At 34.4% G+C, this 20,286-nt stretch overlaps 2 protein-coding genes across 2 annotated transcripts in view; one reads left to right on the top strand and one right to left on the bottom strand.

Moving 5' to 3' along the window:
• LOC100740095 (breast cancer type 1 susceptibility protein-like) overlaps window positions 1-8,696 on the top strand; it is a 39,250-nt gene extending 30,554 nt beyond the window's left edge. The window contains exon 7 of the mRNA XM_024367010.2: window positions 7,592-8,696. Coding sequence (XP_024222778.1) covers window positions 7,592-7,653 — 62 coding nt within the window. The 3' untranslated portion in view covers window positions 7,654-8,696. The remainder of the gene's footprint in view (window positions 1-7,591) is intronic.
• Window positions 1-20,286, bottom strand: part of LOC100743139 — a 93,405-nt gene that overhangs the window by 44,573 nt on the left and 28,546 nt on the right. The window lies entirely within an intron of this gene.

Here is a 20,286-nt window from a genome sequence, read left to right as displayed (position 1 = left end):
ACTTGATCCCATGGAACACCGTGATACGCTTTCCAAGTAGAGGATAAACTGGCGCTCAAAACTTTTTCCCTCGATCCAGAGGTAATCATTGCTCGTGTTTCTCGACGACTCGTCAGACGGACGCGATAACAGCAACGAAACGGCGAGATCAGAGCGTGAGCATCGACTCTAGGGGTAGGTAGGCCTGTCTTTAGAGCATCGAGGCAGCGCGTGCCACGGTTGCAGTGGCAAGAGACGTTAGAGGGAGATAAGAGAAGAAAGAGAGAATACAGAGAGGCCGAGAAAGAGGGAGAGACAATGGAATAGAAGGGAGAATGCCAGGGAGGCTTTTTCCGCGAGCTTCAAGTGGGCTGCAGTTAAAAATCCGCAGCAAATTAACAGGGCGAGGAGGGAAAGCTGGCTATTGTTAATTTTGCCAGAGGCTGTAGGAAGTCGGTAACCGGTCGGACGATAAAGGGACAAAGGGCGTGGAAGGCTGCGGGGGGATGCGTTTCGCGGTGAATGGAGGGTTGAACGAAAATCGACCGGCGGAAGGAACCGTGTAAACCGAGGAAAAATTAGGGAGCGTCGGATGGTGGAAAAGCGAAGAACAAATAGATGCTCGAGAGATCGCTACGGGGATGAATGAATGGATGGAAACGACAAACAGGGTGAGATGAATAGGGAGAATAGCGAAAATGGCGAAGTCTTTCTCTATCGTTGATGTCTCCTTAGTATCTTTTTGGAAAACTTTGTCCTCGTTATCGGTTAAAGAAATGCGGCTACTCAATGGGTTTACTTATATTTTCGAGGTGTTTCAGGGTTGTTGGAAAGGATTGAAAAAGGATTTACATCGAGTTTTGGAGTTTTTAGTTGTTTTAGAAGTTGTTGAATGGTGTTTAGTTAGTTTTATTTTTGTCCAGTATAATAAGGGGAATAAGATAGTTTTAATGTTAGTTAGTTTTGTTTTATTTAATGGTTGTAAGATGTTTAGAGTAATAGCGGAAATAAGGTGATTTTAATGAAGGAATTACATTGATTTTTTATCTTTCTGTATACAAATTTCTGTATACAAATATTTGGAAATAATGTAATATGATACGTAACGTTATTTTTGTGACGTTTTTATAATTAGAAAAATAATATATTTCGTTAAAAATCCTACGCGGATTCACATTCTACTCAAACGATGGAGTACTACGTATCTGTTCCAACATCCGTTTATTGCTAACGAATCTTGCACGGTTTTTATTATCGAGATTAAACAACACGACGCTACGAGCTTGGTGGTTCGTTTGCCGTGCAACCGCAAACTGCCGGCGCAAACACATTGACCGCTATAGTGTTTATCCGTGTGCTCGGAGTTTAGTTAAGTCCAGCTGACTTAAATGTTCGACAAATACGAATGACAAACGTATTCACAGCGAATATTCGACGAAAAATTCGAAAGAACGATTCTTCGAAATTCTTAATCATTTTTATCTCCTCTAGCAATTATTGTGAAAAATGCCTGTTGTTTTATTTATGTTACTTATATAACAAATTATTGTAAAAGGAGGATTATTGATTATTTAATAGAGAATATATATCTCTTCTATATCCTAAACAATTTTTTGATCTATAGAAATTTGTTAAAAAATCCGGAGGAAATTTTTTGAAATTCTACCAAAAAGAATTCTTCGTGATGTACAACAATAAAAATTCGTTTCTTCAAATACCAGAGGAAATTCCACGAGAGTGGAAATGATTATAAATTTAAGAGGAATGATTCTTTCTTTAACTACAGCGAAGTTTCTTAATTCCAGAGAAAACTCTCGAAAGCGTAACAACAAAGAATTCTTTCAAGCTGCAGCAAGGAACATCCCTCTTTTTTTCACAATCCTGCTTTCTAAGTTTATTAGAGAGCTTCTTTACTTTCTTAAATCCGCATAAAAATCCATCACAGAGTCCAGACAAAATCATGCAAATGTTAAGAAAAGGAGAATTCTTAAACATCCAGAGAGATCCAAAGATTCTTTTTGCAAAGTCTAACACGATTCTCTAAGCTCGGAGCAAAGTTCGTTGAAGAGCGGAGAAGAAATTCTCGAAAGTCGAGCACAGAAGAATTCTTAAAGATTCATTCTCTAAGCTGAAGAGAGTTCTTTTTCTTTCTTAAATGTCTCATCACGCAAGATACAGAATGATCCAAAACTGAGGTCATGTTTTTAAATGTGCTTCTAAAGCGAACGAACAGACACGAAGCAAAATTCTACATTTTATTACACGTTTACATTTCTCTAAATTTTCATATACTAAATTCTACAAAAGTTAAAAAGATTGAAAATAAAAGTTAGAGAAGTTAGAGGTGACAGAAATTGAAGTAAAAATATCTTTTTAATTAATTGTTTCCAGAGTTAAAAGTTAGAAGTTATATTCAGACATAGGTATCTTACTATATTTTTACAATATTCTTGTTACATCACATCTTAATTAGCGCAATTAATACAAAATCGATTAATCGCAATTTTAACTCCTCTTTCGCGTCAAATTATTCGAATTCAGTTACAAAGAAGATTCCACTTCCTCTTATTATCCGGAACGAAAAATCATACGAAGATCATCGTCCATATATGTCATTAAAAATATCGAAAAAGCCGTGATTGGCTAACTAATAATTTCCTAAGATGAAATAAAGTAGAAAAATGAAAATAAAATGTTATTACCTTGGAAAAAGACCACGTACGTAATTCGAAACAAATTTGAATTATAATTTAAAATTGACATAGTAAAATAATCGTTCTAATTTGGCGCTGAAAATGTTTCGTAGCCCCATCCTTTCACTTTTTCAAAGATAACAAAATACAAATTTTTATCTAACATTCAAAATTTGTTCATCTATTCGTAATAGCGTCAAAGGAGGTCGATTTACACAACGATAATAATACAAATAATCATAAACTTCTTAGTACGTGAGTTTTGGAAGAACGTGCAATGTCAAAGGCTCGAACGAAATCTCTTTATATGCTTCACGGTGTCTAGAATCGATGATGAGACCGGATGGTATTATCGAAGTCTTCGCTGCAACGTGACTCGCTATTCTACCATGTGTGCCTCCAGATTTACGTGAGTCGATTTTCGGATAGGTTCGGTATCATTTCGTCAATTTCCACTGAACAGACACGAAAACTTTATTCTTGTGTCTACACACAGTTACAAGATTGTTTGGGATATTGTTAAATCAGTAAAATATTTTCCTTCAAGTCAAATGTTGTTGCTGATAACTGAGTGAATCTAGCGAGATTGTGATTCGACGTGTTCGTTTATTATGATTGGTATGAATTTGAAATATTATTTAATATATCGAGAGGTATAAGTTGTGACGAAAGATAAAAGAAAAATAAATGGGGAGAATTTGTAAGAGGAAAAGGAATTACAATAAATTGTGGTAAAGAGGAACGAAGAACTTGGACGAAAGAAATCGATACAGGAACTACGAAATTACATAAATTGCTATGAATCAGTAGGTACTATAGTTAAAATTTTTCGTTCTCGTGTATATACTTGTAGTAAACTATGCAAGCAATTGATGCGATTATAAATGAAAAAAGAACGAATTTGCGATAGAATAAATGGAGGTACAAAAGATACGGGACAATTTGAACGGAAGAACGAATAAAATTGTTGCAACTATAAATGATGGAAGACAAAAATGGAATTCTGATAAAAGAAATGGGAAGCATAGGAAATGTGGAGCGATTTCAATAAAAGAAGGAGAACTCGTGGTAGATCGTGACAAAATAAGAACAGAAGCAAGGAATTGGAAAACTTTGGATGTACGAAGAATTTAGATAAAGGGAAGAAGGATTGTGATAAACCGAGGTAAAATAAAAAGCAATGTAGAAAATGTACAATAATTCTGATTAGATTTTGCCTTTAGCTTTTAAGAATACGAATATCTTGGGGAATATTTGAAATAATTTAAACCAAATGTTGTGTACAAATGTTGTGCATTGTCCACTTTCAATTTTCTCAAAAGCTTCCCTTTCTCTTCCCTCATTTCGTATACTCAACTCTTAAATGCAGCAATAATTCTTCATTAACTATTCCACGCATACATACTTCGTAGGAGTTCATCTTTGCTCACTCTTATTCCCTCTTTCTCTATTCTTCTATCTTTCTTTTCCTTTCGTTTTTTTTTTTTTTTTAGTTTAAATATTTCTTTCACTTGACATAATAATATTTACAAAAGATTCGAGGTAAACTCAGACGAAATTTTGTGTTCACATGATCTCTCTCAATTACACCAAACACTCTTCTTTCAGAGGTATAACTTCATAGACCACGAGCTCATCATTCCCATATCAATCATTCTGAGCCAAACATTTTTCACTCGCTCTACGGGATCCTACCGCTGCACAATCGTGATCGGAATTCGGGTTTGCGTGTTTGCAGAAATAAGCAATTAGCATCGACTGTGAAGGATTTGAAATAATTGGAAAAAATAGCGATCAGCTATTCAACATCAATTGTAGTAATTCTTCGCGATGGATTTCAAAAAGTTTTAAATAATTCTGACTGCAATTTTTATCGTATTTGTGCTTTCAGAAGCGAGTATTAAAATTCTTTGTGAAAAGTTTAAGATGATCTGGTAGAATTGCGAATAGAATGAATGTAAAGGTTCTTTGTTAGTAGGGAAATTTGACAACATTTTTATTCCAATTTTTCATTTCTTCTTTCGCAATTTTAATATTTCTTTTTCCATTTTACACAATACAATAATCGAAGAACATCTTTTGATAGTTTAATTACCTTTTTCTGTTACCCCTATCCAAAAGTAATTGCGTTCGTTTCATATTACTCTCGGATATATTTTATAATATTCCATTGGCATAGCGAATGTTAAGAAGCGTTCCTACAGATTAGATTTGAAAAGGGCGGTGCAGACGTGAAGGAAATTATACTGAGAAACGGTTGCTCGTTTCGCATTCATACGTATTTTAAAATTCATGCATACCAAGCTAGGCGAAAAAAGAGAGCTTAATATTGATATAAAACCAAACGCAGTAACGAATATCAAATAGCTGTTACACCGTGTAAAATATAAATACCAACTACTGGTTATATTTAAGTGAAAGATGCTATACGATAACAACGTTCACTTAAAAAATAAAATTATTCATATAGTCTGATAAACCAATAATATTTTATATATATATATACAGGGTGGTTGGTAACTGGTGGTACAAGCAGAAAGGGGGTGATTCTACGCGAAAAAAGAAATCGAAAATATAGAATAAAATTTTTTTTTAATTTTTTTTGTTTTACATTTTTTTTTTAAACTTACAGTGAGATCTGTTATAACGAGACGTGATAAAGTGCACGCGTACCGAGCGAAAATTCAAAGTCGATTTTCTCGAAAACAAAGCCTCAAACGAACAATTTTTATTCTATATTTTCGACTTCTTTTTTCGCGTAGAATCACCCCCTTTCCACTTGTACCACCAGTTACCAACCACCCTGTATATATAATTTTAATAATAATCATAATAATATTGTATATATAATTTTTCGTGTGACTAGTAACTAATAACACGACTGAAACCCGAAGAATCAGAAACATGTCATCCAACTGCTATGAAAGTTTAAAGTCTAGAATGCTATAACAATAACGTAGAAAGTAGAAGAATAGTATTATCCTGGTAAATGTAACGCAGAGGACAATAACCATAAAGAATATGTCAGAATTGTGTCAGAATTGATCCAGTCTTCGTCGTTGCAAAGATTAGTATTTCCTTGAAAATCTATCTTTTCGACAAAAATTCAAGCTTCTCCTCTCTTTCGTTTGTCTCGAATTTTGCGATATAATTTCAACTTCAAAACTCGAGCGAAAACATTCCACTGCTTTGATCGTAACGCCACGACTTGAAACACGAAAATAGTACCGTATTTTAATTAATTGAATTTAACATCAAGCTCGTTCAAAGTTAACGGTCTGCCTTCCAATTCTACGTTCTTTTCACCGTTACACAACCGTACGAAGAAATCGAAGAAGTGTAACAAACTTTGAGTTGCGAGCCAACGAATGGCCAGAGGCCAGTGGTTTATGTACTTTGCCTTGCAACTGTCTAACTTATTCGTGGCTTGCGACCGCTCGTTTTCCACGTTAAACTTTATTATTTATTTTCCCTACGATCTTTTCAAACAGCTGGCGCCATTGTCGCTGCCAATATGTCGCTATTTTCTCAGCGCAATATCTTCGCAGTGATAAAGAATTAACTTTTTAAAAGCGTCGTTGTTACATTGAAAGTTCTTGTACCGGTTCTTCCTTTTGTTAAATGCGTCAAAACCTTCCTTTTGTCAAAAACGATTTTCATTGTATAAAACTTATGCTGTTGTTGATCACATTTCTGATAAGATGAAATCGTGTTCTAGCAATATGTTCGAATAGTTTCAATCATTCGAGTAAAGCAACAAAGATCAATTCAAAATCGATGAAAATAAAGTAACTTTTCTAAACGTCCTGTAAATTTACAATCGATTAATGTTCATTTAATATGTTTAACGTAATAATGAACTTTATGAAAATAAATCGTGATTTTATTATCTGTATGATTTACTTAACTTTTACTTGTACTACTGGCATGATAGAAATCACGATTGTACTAGGTAAACTTTTAATCGTACTACTTGTACGAGGATATTCAGTGTTGATGCACTTGCATGATCGAGCTTTGGCCGTGCTACCTGTCTGATAAAGCGCGGGCTGTACCACTTGACAAGTTTTAACAGTGTTACTTCTCTGACGTATATTGCCGGATCATGTTATCTACATGTACCACTTGCTGCTATCTATCTTCAACATACTAAGACCTAGATTATCCAAATTAATCATCAGACACGCTATTCGAATAACTTTATATTTCATATAAGAGAAAATCATTTATTTTAAGTTTGTACAATGTTAACATAAAATAGGAACAAAAATTTGTTACTACAAATATAATAATTTACTTCGATGATCTTTTCTCGTTCATCAATTTTTTCTTATAGACGATCATCTCGAAATTTTTCATTAATCGTAGTTTCATTATATTTATTTGATCGTTTTTGCAATTGTACAAAGTTAGGAAATCAAAGTGACGTCACATTCAAAATTATCGGAACACGAATTTCCCTGCACTAGAAGAATATTTGAACGAGTGACTAAAAATTAGAAAAAAGGAACATTCAATTTACCGATTATTATTAAAACTTAAAAAATCATCCATGCAACTTCCATCGTCAAATATTTATCATATCATCTACGAAAATACTTTCCAATTTCTAGCATACTATTTCTACCTTCTAGCATACCTTCTACCCTGACTACTGAAATTTCAAATTCGAAAATTACAAATCGAACCAAGGCAATAAAACTTAGCCAACCAAAGAACAGTTCGAATTTCCTGGTCGATGGCTCTGTCACGCTCAGCTAAACGAGCATACGCACGCGTGACTTTATAAATCGCTGCAAAGCAGAAGGCTTTGAAAGAATGAAGAGAGACCGCGAGAGAAAGAGTTGGGGTCACATACGACCCTTCCATTGGGAATCGCGTGATCCCTTTGAGCGACGCTCGTGTAATTTCTGTTCCAGAGAAAAAGATTCGTCGAAACGAGTATTCGACAACTAGATTTTCGATCTGCTTGCGATGTTAATGAAGGCACCAGCCGCTTGGCGAGAGCTTCGAATAAGGAGGTTGAAGATAAAAGCTGTGGAGCGATGGAAAGGGAAAGAAAGCAGCTTTCGTTGCTTTCTAATGGATCTTTCGTCTTCTGACAGATTGTTTCTGCGATCGGAGATGTGGATGGAAGGTGTTTTGTCAAGGTTAAGATAATCACGCGAATAGTGGCGGTGCTTTGCATGGAAATATAAATGATGTTCATGATGTCGTTGGTGTAATGATGGAGACAATGGCGAGGACATTTTTTGCCCATTGTTTATGTACATGTGCACGTAGATTTTTTACGTATTTTTGGATCTACATGTTGATCTATTTTAAACAATTTTAAGGCTCGATTTTATGCGATCTTAATGATCAATTTTAAATAAGTTTAATCTTGATTTTTTCTTCATACACGTACATGATATAATTCATTTTGCAAGAGAAATGAGACATTAAAAATCATAAGCAAAGAAATGATCGCGTCGAAGAGATTTTTAATTCGAATGTCCGCTAACATGTGTTGCCTGGTGAATAGTTTAACAATTCTATTTTTTCATTCCTAATTCTTACGCTGTAATATTTCCATTTTATTTATGAAAGACAGACTACAAAATATTTTAGTGCGTGACAACATCATAGAATATTTTCGTGAATTACCTGCACAGGGAATAAAAATAAATTGGATGAGAATTAATTAAACAGATAAATCTAGAAGGGCGTAGGAGGGTACACGTCGTGCAATAGAGTTTGTATCTAACGAAGATCCTGACGAACGTCCAGTGAAATTCGACGAGTCGTATTCACTAAGTGTGTGGATTAGTGAAATCCCGGGTGATCGCTGGAAAAATCCAGAGCAACTGGCAGCAAAGTGCTTGGTTACGTTCGACAGATGGTGAATTTCCTTTGACCAAGTAATTCGTACAAGAAAATCCGTGGAATTTTATTGGAAAAGTTAAGACAAGGGTTAATAGGTTCTCTTGATTCATTATTTCTTATCTTCCTTTTATTAGGCTATTAGCTTTATTCAATTTTCAATTAAATCAAGTGTAAGATAATATCGAAAAAGATTAAAATCTCCAATTCAGTAACATTTTTCCCCATCTTTTTCCACGTTAAAATAAAATCCTCGATCGTTTTGTGACGGAATGTAGAGGCGGAAGAAATTTTATCCTTTATATAAATTCTGTAAAAATCTACAATCTACGATTTACAATCTATCTATCTACGAGTGACTTCATATTGTGGATACAAATTATACGCGTAAAAACTGGCATATTATATTCTATCGAAGAAAATTAGATTGATATTTCTTTAACAATTTAATTTAGCGAATAAAACATCTCTCTCTGTTTTAAACGTCTCTCATAATTAATCATTCTTCGTATTTTCAATAATCTACTACATGTTCCTAATTTTCTAGGGTTTTAAATTTCCAACTTACGCAATTTGCGACCGTGTCCAAAAATCGAGTTCCAAACATTTTGGTAAAGTTTAATTAAAACCTGTCAGTCAACCTGGTAATCCTTGTCCGATCACGCCAAACCTTTTAGACAACAGCATTTAATATCGATCGTCGGAAATGTTACCAAGTTTCCAAACAATTCTTTACGTTATACCGTACACCTTAATATTCATAATCGGGTAATTTTATTTAATTATTCATGATCGGCTTTTCTGTACTTGATACAAAACCAAGATGACGAATATTTTATTAACACAGATTAAGAATTGTTATTTGAGAATTTTTATTTGATTATTCAGCAATCCTTTTCTATCCTCTGCAAAAGATCTAAATTGCTAATATTTTATGCTTCTATGCTTTCAGTAACACAATACGTCTGATTGCAAAATGAATTCCATCAATTTTCTTTCATTTTAGTATCAGAATCTACTCGTGTAATTCAACCGAATATCATTAGCGAAATTTTACGAAATACAAGTCAAACGACAGAAACACATCGCAATTTCAATAAATCCTTTTATCTAACAGCAACGATTCTTCAAACTGACAGAGAAGTCTTTATATCTGTTTCTATATATCTAGAAGTCTATTAATCCTATTTATCAATCTATCTGTAACCGATCTATTAATATCGAGATTAACGTGAAAGTCTGCGACTTACAATTTAGAACTTATCAGTTCATTAACGTTATCGTCAATAAATTATTACGCAAAAAGATTCAGATAACCTTGCGTATAATCCATGTAGAGATAAAACAATATAAACAATATATATAGGTGGCAACAAAATAAATAAAAACAATAGGCGAAGCAGCATATGAAATTGGATTACACTCGGATATTGGCGAGCTCGTCGAACAGTTGTTAGGTGGAAATGGCGAATGCTAAATCGCGACAAGAATAGCGGCAGGTATTAAGGTCGTCGTTCTTAGGAAAGCGTGTTTCACTTTTTGAGACGTCGTCCGTGAAAATGAGATTGCATTTCCGCGCAGTAAACGGCAATTGCCCACCAATGTTTCCACTTCTTCCCCCGTGAAGAAAGAGCCTACATAGAGAGAAAATTGTCCGGCTTTATGGTGACGTCGCGAGTCTTTTTCCCTCCTCCTACGTTCCTCTTACGCTTTCGTTTTTCACTTTTGTTTCCCGTCGTTTTGCCCTCCCTATGTTCTATGCTTCCTTGTTTCACAAATTGTTTTCAAGCATAGCACACTGAAAAACGTCACTGGAAGTATTGTTGAACGTGCTCGTTGATTTCTAATAAAATATTACACTCGTTAAATGCTGGTCGGAAAGTTCGTTCCGATTTTGAACTTCTTGGCCGACGTAAAAACTCATATTGAAAAGTTGCTCACCGGAAAAACCTGCGAGAGAGAGAGAAGTTTTGCAAGAATGGAATATTCAAGTTGTATGCAAAATGGAAAATGGTTGTGGAACAAAATAGCGCCTATATAATTCAATAAATGTATATCGAATCGAAATGTAAATCGAAACGAATTTTCCGAGCGACCATTTGAACCTTTTCAATCGCTTCAAAAATACGTGCGAATTCAGGCTACTGAACACACGGTCTTCAAAGTATTAAAGAGTCGCCTAAAAAACGCGAAATTTAATTACAGACATTTTACTTGTAGCGGCACATGAATCAACGAAAGATTTGAATCGCGAGAGACTCATATTATTGTAGTATCGTGGACAAAAGGCCTAAGAGATATCGGGTGAACCATAAACAATGTCTGTTTGATTTCCCTGGTCGTTAACAATGAGATGTACGTAAAATTGACTGGATTACGCTTTATATTATGTCAGTGAATTATGTTTATTTTCTTTTCTTTTTTATATCAAGTATTATGTATTATTAAGTCGTCCGAAAAGTTTCTTTCGTTTCAGAAGGAAATAATGGATGCACATTTTCCGTTTTATATTATTTTATCGAATTACGTACGATCCATTTTGTTCTATCGAAATAAGGATCACAACGTTTGATAGATTAGGTTCCATGTTTGTATAAAGATACATCGTTGTAAAAGACGTATCTGTAAAAGAAAGACACTTTCCGGACAACCTAATATAAAAAGAAATATTTCCAAGCATAGGAAGAATCATTTCTTAACTCTCCATCTACAGAATCGTTTTCAACCAGCACCTTTAGATAATTTTTCACGTTTGCCACATTTTTCGTTCAGATTTAACTTCGCTTAAAGAGACTAAGGTAACAGGCTAAATAAAAATTGTTAGGTGATATTGAAAGATATTTTAAAACAGAAAATACTAAAAGAATCTGCGTGCACTTAAAAGACCCAGTATGCAAATGACGTCAGTAAAATTAAGGTTGCGGGTGAAAGGTTAAAAATTTAAAAAATTGCTGATATTTCGTCCCTTGATTTGCAACTTGGTACAAAACACAAATTAAAAGTAATAGTCTGTAGTAATATCTAATTACAGAATTTCTAGTAATACTCAGGAATTAGCAATATAAGGAGTAAATAGATAAATAAAAAGTAAATTTTCTGCTGTTTACTCGAAATATAAAGAAATCCTGAAACGTTGGAAAATGTTTCACGATAGATAAATAAAACATGCTGGAAGTCTGGACTGTCCACTCGACCGTAAATCTAATCTACCTCCACACCAATGCCAGCTGGAAGAATATCAAGATTACAAACATTTACGCTGTTAACCCAGCTTTAACAACTTTAATAACTTGCCGACAGAACGTTTTACATTAGACATGTTAATCCGCGGGGAAAATAAATCGGAAAATTTGGCGAATCGTACAAAGGCAACGTCGTTGGATGTTTTTATTTTTTCTAATTTAATATCTCTCGTAATAAATCGTTGACCCAACGTTCGAAGCAACGTGGACGGAAATGCACCGCGAATGACGAATTAAATGCCTGGCCCGCTATTTTGGCAGGGCATTAAATCAGCTTTAGGGCGAAAAACAAATCGAACGTGGATGCGGTTGAACTTTATCGTCGCTGTCCACGACAGGAATTTTCGATAAAAATCTCTGACTGTCCGCCGTGAATCTCATTTTTCTCTCGCTTCACCAAAAAACTGGTTCCTTATTCGATTTCTTTATTAAGAGGAAATATATATATGGTTGTGTAAGAAAGAGATCTTGAACGTGATTTTCAATTGATGTTAAAAGCAATTCTCTGCCGGATATTATGCGGCGAGATCGTGATTTGTAACAAACGTTGGAAATAAACGAAAGCGTAATAAATTATATAGCTATTAATTTATTACAATTATTAAGAATGGAAGATAATGTTATGAATATTGATTTATTATTGTTGTTATTATTATTATTAACGACGAAGAGAATGTATACGTATAATATTACGAATATTAATCTATTATCAATTATTGTTAAGGACAAGCATTAAATTAATGCGATATTTCATTTACAATTTTTTTAGTTAATTAAATGGTTGGGGTTAGGCTCTCACCTCATCCTCTTTTTTTTTTTAACATTGTATACGCTTAATATTTGTCCATCAGCACTCACCTTTCACAATTTTGTGAAGTTTAAAGAAATTGCAGGATTTAGAGCAATATATTAAGCTATCCTTTTTAAATCATAAAAATCCTGTTTGTCGGATGCTTTAAAGTGTCTGTTATTCTAATTGTTCCTTCTCATTTCTTTTTTGTATTTTAATAAGCGAAAAAGTTACACTTTGAAATTTTGTAAATTTGAAAACGGCTGCTCTGCTCTTAAAATTAATATCTATAATAAACGTGTTGACTCCCGGTGCCTTATATTTTAATAAAAGTTACTATTAGTATGCACTGAGATATATACGAGAGTATGGGTACTCAAGCGATTTGCTTATAACTTATAAGCTCACTGCATTTACTCTGCAACCAGCAACTACGAGGTAACAAGTTGGATCAAATATACCGTCGACTTCTAACCGGCTCATTCGGCTAAAGTACGCAACATAGTCTTAACGCGTTTCGCTACGATGAGCTTCATTCTTGTACTTTTTCTTGCTAACCTGGGTTAATGCCATCCGTTCAAAGGAACGATGTTGCAGTAACAGCATTGTACTGTTGACAACGCTACCGTTAACAGTTTTCTTAAATATACAGCGACGACATACTTTTCGAAGCCGATATACACGATTAGTCATTGGCATTTTATCCTATAGATTTGTCGTTAATCTGTGTGCAGTCCATTCAGTTTCTAAATATCTTCAATTAAAATAAGTTAATTAATCGATGCTCTGTTTCAAATATTCTACGTCTAAATAATTTAACTGATTAAACTTTGCTAAATAACAAAACACAAAGCATTCTTTTATCTCGGAAACTATTGGAAAATTCAATTAACACAACTTACATTTTATTTGCTTAATCGCCAACAAAATGCAAACCAACATGGAATCGACAAAAATACACGATCCTAAGGATAGAGAAGAATTATCGAACTAACAACTCACGAGAGAACTAAATCCGACTGACGCATCAATCATCGATATTAAGTAAATCTCTCAAATTCACCAATCAACTGTACTGTAATAAAATCTATTGATAATACTAATACTATGATTCAAATACATTAGCAATATCGATATCAATGTTTACATATTACTAACACTGAATAATTCTGTTTAAATGGTACCTGATACTAAATGGTTCCATTAATCTCCATTCAATCACCTGCTATTTCGTCACAGCAACTAACGGAAAATCCAACTAAAACGAAATAATTTCAGTTTCGTAATTGGTGAAAAAAAAAAGAAAAAATTCAAAGCGACTGAAAATGGAGGAAAAACACGCGTTTCAAAATTACAGACCAGAGAGCTATCGATCTATTTCACTAGAAAGGTAAATCTGGTTGGTATATCAATCACAAATCGCCGGTTGAAGAATTCCGGGCGCATTTCGAGAATCGATCGAATCATTCACACGAAGAACGTGGGAACGGTTCGATTAATCGTTTGCGAGTTTTCAACAGAATCGACCAGCAAATGTAAACTCGTTACACGGAATTCTACTTGCGCATCGCAATATTACCTAACATGGGAACTTCATTTCGTTCACGATTTTAATTATAATCTCTATTGCCGCGTGATTCGCGCGAATTAAAACTAATGTCGTTCAGCTGCAGCAAATTAAATTCATTTCTGTAGACGCTTTGTATTTTAATGAACTTGCCGAGTCTTCATAGAGAACGTACGTTGTTTGGCAAAATGATTGTTCCACCACTCGTTTCCACGAATCTGAATATTCCGATGTACTTTTCCCTCGCACGTTCCCTGTAGTATCTTGTTCTCTGAAGGATCGTTCCCGGTGGATGGAAATTTCTTGTTCGTGCCGTTCTTTTAATTTTCTTTAATGTCAAAAGCTATATGTATTCGTGCAGCTGTATCCCTTTAAATATCGTCTTTTATGTTTGTTACTGTATTTTCTTATGCCTCTTTTTCTTCTTGTAAATTTACATAGAATGAAAGCTTTCATAAGAATCGTCGGTTCTTTGTCTCTTGTTCTCGATTCAAATTTAGTTTGTATAAACATTTCACTTCCATCGGCAAATTATATTTCATAAATCACACAGAAGCAGAATAAAAATATATAACTCTAACAAATACGTCATTTCACAAATTTCATCGACTTGATTTATTGGTCCAAAGAATTGGTCTTTCAGTTACTGTGAAACAATTTTCTAGCGAGGTTCTGCTTTTCTCGTTATATTCTTTGAACTATGGGTTTGTATAAAAATTCACAGTTTATTCGTAACGAAACAGAAGATGGCGGAAAAGTAGGACTTTTTAAAAAAAATCATTATGATATTTCATACGTCAAGAAGCTAATAATAAAAGCTTCAGAGAATTCATTTGCGAAATCTGTTTTCAATGCAATATTTTAAACATCGTAAAGTCAATTTATCACGGCAAATAGATCGTTGTTTCTCGGATGAGACTGAGCGAAATTTTCAAACGAAATGAAGACTAACGTAAACAACTTAAGAAACTTCGTGGCAAAAATCTCTTCTCAGGAAACATCGGGAATTCAATTCGTTAGAACGGAGAAGTTCGAAATTTTCCGCAAGAGAAATCATCATGAAATCTCTCGCAATTTACCCAAACATTTTTTCACTCTTTTCGTACACACTATAACAGACGTTCCGCGACCACACAGCAATTTCGACTTAGTCGTTTGAACAGCGGACGTTTATTAAAAATTTCACGTGGAACATTTTTGATTTCGTACCACCGTTCCCACGTCTCTTCCACGTGAATAGCCCTTTGTGCTCAGATTTATGGTTTATTAAACGATTCGTCGGTCGACAAACGAACAATCTGAGCACAATGGCTCGAGAAAGTAGTCGAATTCTCGTAACAACATTTTCTGAATGGAAGCATTATGCGTGTTATAGGAAACTTTTTAACATTTCATTAACATCGCAACGAGACACCACTATCATAATTGTATTTTTCAAATTTTATTTTTCAAAATTTATTCGAAGGTGATTATCTTCTGCAATCTTCTTGTCAGTCTACGAAAAGAAATGTTAGGGTAACATTGTCGAAAATTGATTAACTCGAAAGAGATTTTATTTTGAATTTCCTACAATATCGTACGTAAGACGAAGAAAATATAAATACAAGAGTAGTGTTTTACGTCTTTCCTTGCTCTTCCTACGTCATATTCTACGACATGAAATTAAAGTTAAAATATCTTTTAAACTAATCAGTTTTCGATCACGTTACCTTAATGCATTGTTTTCGTAGAATGGCGAGTAGATTGTGGACGATTTATACGAAAATAAGGAAGGTTTTAAAAAATAGCGCAATTGCAGTATGCATTTTTACACTTACGAAATATGGAAAGTTATTACCAGTAAATATTTAGTATAGTTCATTTAGAACATTCATTTTTTCCTCATACTTTACGAGAAAGACACTGGCAACTAACAAAACGCCCTGTATAGAAGCTACGAAACATTCAGAGCAAGTTATACAGGGTGGTTGGTAACTGGTGGTACAAGCGGAAAGGGGGTGGTTCTACGCGAAAAAAGAAGTCGAAAATATAGAATAACAATTTTTCGTTTGAGGCTTTGTTTAAAATCGACTTTGAATTTTCGCTCGGTTATAACGTCTTACTGTAGATTTTTAAAAAAATTAAAAAAAACATTTTTATTCTATATTTTCGACTTCTTTTTTCACGTAGAATCACCCCCTTTCCGCTTGTACCATCAGTTACCAACCACCCTGTATATTTCACAGAGATGAAAATGTATTTAAGCAGTGGATTAACCACTATGCTAATAAGCCTCGATATTCGGTGAAACCACCTTTAACGCGTATTATATGCTTAAGTTAATTATTCACGCTGTATACTAATTTTCAATGAAATATATGTTCGCAGCTAATATCTCGCAACTTGTATACGCATTCGCAAATCGATGTGAAATTTGGCCAGCAAAGATGACATTCGCGTCTAGTTAGAGTATCAATGAAATTTCCAAATATTTTCTACAACGCACACGATATTCACGTAGAAGTTTTCTATGCTAACTGTTCCGATACTTTACCGAGCTACTGCGTATATTTAATCGAGTTACGACACGAGAACGAATGCCAGGCATAGTCGTTATCGAGTGTTTCGTTGTGTAATTTCTAAATGGAAATATTAAATGGATCGCGTCGGTCGAGCGAATGGCGAATCGAGTGGCAACGTTCACGTCTCGTCGTCACGAAGGAACATCCATCGCGCCATTCTGGATTTCGCTGTTATTGTTCCCTCGATACATTTAATGAAACGCCAGCTACAATTCTGTTTGCGCACGTGTGTTTGTTCCTTCGGGTGAGTTGTGAAGATCAATTTAAGGAAACACGAGCCTGGGGATTTCCTTTGAAATTTTTGGTATTATTTGTACGGAGTTAGGTGATTTGTAGAGGTCGATTTAAAGAAACACGATCCTGGGAATTCTCTTTCAAATTCTCGGTATCATTTGTACAAAGTTAGATGATTTGTAGAGATCGATTTAAACAGACACGAGTCTAGGGATTTTGTCTGATATTTTTCGATATCAATTGTGCGAAGTTACATATTACATGCTCGAAATAATATTTGCGATATTCTATCTTTTAATTATAATTTTCCCTTTGTTTCGTTTCACAGAGAATAAAAAGCAATGGAATTCAATACGCGATAGAAATTTATTCGAAAATATTTATCGACCAGTAGAAGTAATTTGTATAATACGTATGCGATGTATGCTTTAAATGGAACTTGGATCGTTTAGGATAAATTAAAAAAAGGGACGAGTTCAGTGAAAAATAATCTTACCAATTCTATTCGAAACTTTTAGCGTTACTGAGGAGAATGTTAAATGGATCGTAAGTATTTTCATTTCCTTTATGTAAATGTCCCTTTGTTTTCGTTGGGCACGGTGAAATGGGATGAGTGTAAAGGAAAATGATCGTGATTCTTCTTTGTAATTTTCCGGTACTATCCGCGTAAAATGAGATGGAATTGGTTAGAAGATTAATTTACTCTACTTAATGGAACGTGAGAATTTTTACTTCACTGTGCGTGTTAAGTGTATCTGTGTGAAGCTTGTCTCCTTCAAATGAGGTTAAAGGAAGACTATGCTGCGAATATTTCTTGAAATATTTTAGCGCAATTTGAACAAATTATAAAAACATTTAGTTTAATGAATATTTTCAGTAACAATTTCCCGACCACGTTAATTATCGAATTCTCAAAATATCCAAAAACCAAAAAGAAATTCTTTCTATATTCTATATTTCGTCTGCCTTTCTTTTTTTTTTATTATTATTATTTAATTTGTACTTTACATTTAATTTATTCAGCTGGACATTTGATACATTTTTCTAACTTAATTGCTAAATAACATGTGGATGGCTACCCCCAGCGGAATATCATCTTCGAGTTTGACTATTTTATTTCTTTAGTGAGGTCAGTGGGGTGTTTTCTTTTTAGTCTTCTTTCTACGAGAAGTTTCGTTCGATTGAAGTTATTTTCGCGAAAGATTACACACCGAAGGCAACAACTTTTCAATTTTTCGTTTTATGATTTTTATATAGCTGGAAGGATTGAAGCGGCAAATGAAATTTTTATAAGCTTTAAATTGGACATTAACGACGCGTTTACCGATAACTCGAGCAAATCAAGTTACTCGACCGCATTTCCGATTTGAGTTTAATGGCCCTACAAATCTGACGATGTATTATCCATCTGCATGAAACGATCTCCATTCGAGACCAGAGACAATAGATCGTTGAAAATTCATAATACCGAAACGATAATGGCGATTTTTTTCCTTTTTAATATACACTTCTACCATTTTATTCTGCAACGAAATTATGATATTGTGTTATATATCACGTAATCTGCTACACGTTGCAGATTTTCATACAGATTCACGTTGAACTATTTGTACGAATTTTGATATATTTAAATACATTATGAATTGCGGATGTTTGTGTATTTAATGTGCGAATTAAGCTTTCGAAAATATGTAGCAAAACATTCAAAAATATATAAAATATTTAGAATGAAGCGATGTGTATAATACCGAGGTCTTTATTTCAAATTCTTTCTTTAAAATGGAAATATGAATTTGCATAAAACCCTACGGCTTTCGTATTTATGAATATTTCCATCGATATGTAACGTTATTTTATTTTACCTTTCCATTAGAATCAGCCAGGAAAAAGGTGAAAATTCCTCGTTCTGCCAGGAGGAATCTTGGAAAACGACAAAACGAAATTCAATGGATCATTCGACGCAATGCTAACGTGACGTTGTTAACATAAACGAGATACAGTAACTCGCGGAAATGTCGAACAACATTCACAGAAAGATTTTATATACTGCTTAGTTAGTAACTATGCTAAAGCAGACATTTTCAGATTTCATTGGCACCATAATCATGACGGTATGATCGTGACAGTCGTATCTCGTTATGGTGTCAATGAAATTTCAAAATGTTTCATACGACGCACATGACGTATTCGGAAAAATATGCTACAAAGGTGCTTGAATAATTTCGCGAGCGGCTGTATCACGCACTGACAGAAAAGAACGCGGAGAAAATCGCTCGCCGAGCAGTTTTCAATGCGTTGAAAAATAATCGAGACGCTGAAGTAGGGTGGAGAAGTTGTACGCGATGCTTAAAAGGCGTCAATTAACGCCCAGTAAAATGGAACTCGCTCCCTGTCGCTTCTTTTCCTTTTTTTTCTTTCTTTCTCTCTCTCTCTCTCTTTTCCTCTCTTTTTCTCTTTTCTCTTTTTGGGTGAATGAAAGAACGCGGTGTGTTGAATTCGAAAATATTACGTCCATAAAACTCGAAACACACCGTTTGGTGTACTAAATCGTTGGTAATTTCCCGTTTTAATGGGACCATGAAAATCTCGTGCATCTCCCGGAAATATCGACATATTCGTGAATCAATTAAAAACGATTTGATAGAAACATGAATTGTTAATTGGTAGAGTGGACTTTTTTCTTAGAAAAAAAGAATAAAAAACATATAATGTTTGGTCGTTTAATTTATACGCCAAAATCTCGAAATAAAGCAACAGTGAAAGCAATTAATTCTCCGAAATGTAACTTGCTGTGATCCAAACCTAAACTAAATGTGAGATTTTAAAGTACATCTGAACAAATATTCTAAAATTCTATAAAAAATACTCGCCCCTGCCCAAAATCAAGAAAAGCTTATTTCAGCTAACCCAAAGAACGTTAAACAACAATTTCATTAGCCATACAAAATTTGAAATACTAAATCCAATAAACGTTAAGCGTCCCGAATATACCAAAAGCTAATAATCGATTTCGCTTGAATCAAAACTATCCTAAACTTTTATGCTAAATTTCCACGCCAAGCAATGTGTCCCTAAAAATCACGAAAAAAGCTTCGCTCGCTCAAAGAATATCAAAGAGCGATAGCAGTAGCCATAAAAAACTAGAAACAAATTTTTCACTCGATCCTTTCTGTTCCATTAATTACAGACTTTAATCAAATTGAAAAGCAGCGGATAGGAGCAACGTGTATCCAGCGTGGATTTCGTTCGAATAATTTTTCAATAGCGAGCACGGAGTTTGTCCAAACGGACCATAGGGCGGAGAGGAGGATGGGAGCGGAGAGCTCCAGAAGAGAATGCAAATGACACTGACGTACGC

The sequence above is a fragment of the Bombus impatiens genome, unplaced genomic scaffold (assembly GCF_000188095.3).
Source record: "Bombus impatiens unplaced genomic scaffold, BIMP_2.2 scf_0264, whole genome shotgun sequence".
NCBI classification, from domain to species: domain Eukaryota; kingdom Metazoa; phylum Arthropoda; class Insecta; order Hymenoptera; family Apidae; genus Bombus; species Bombus impatiens.
This window is presented reverse-complemented; position numbering and strand designations above follow the sequence as displayed.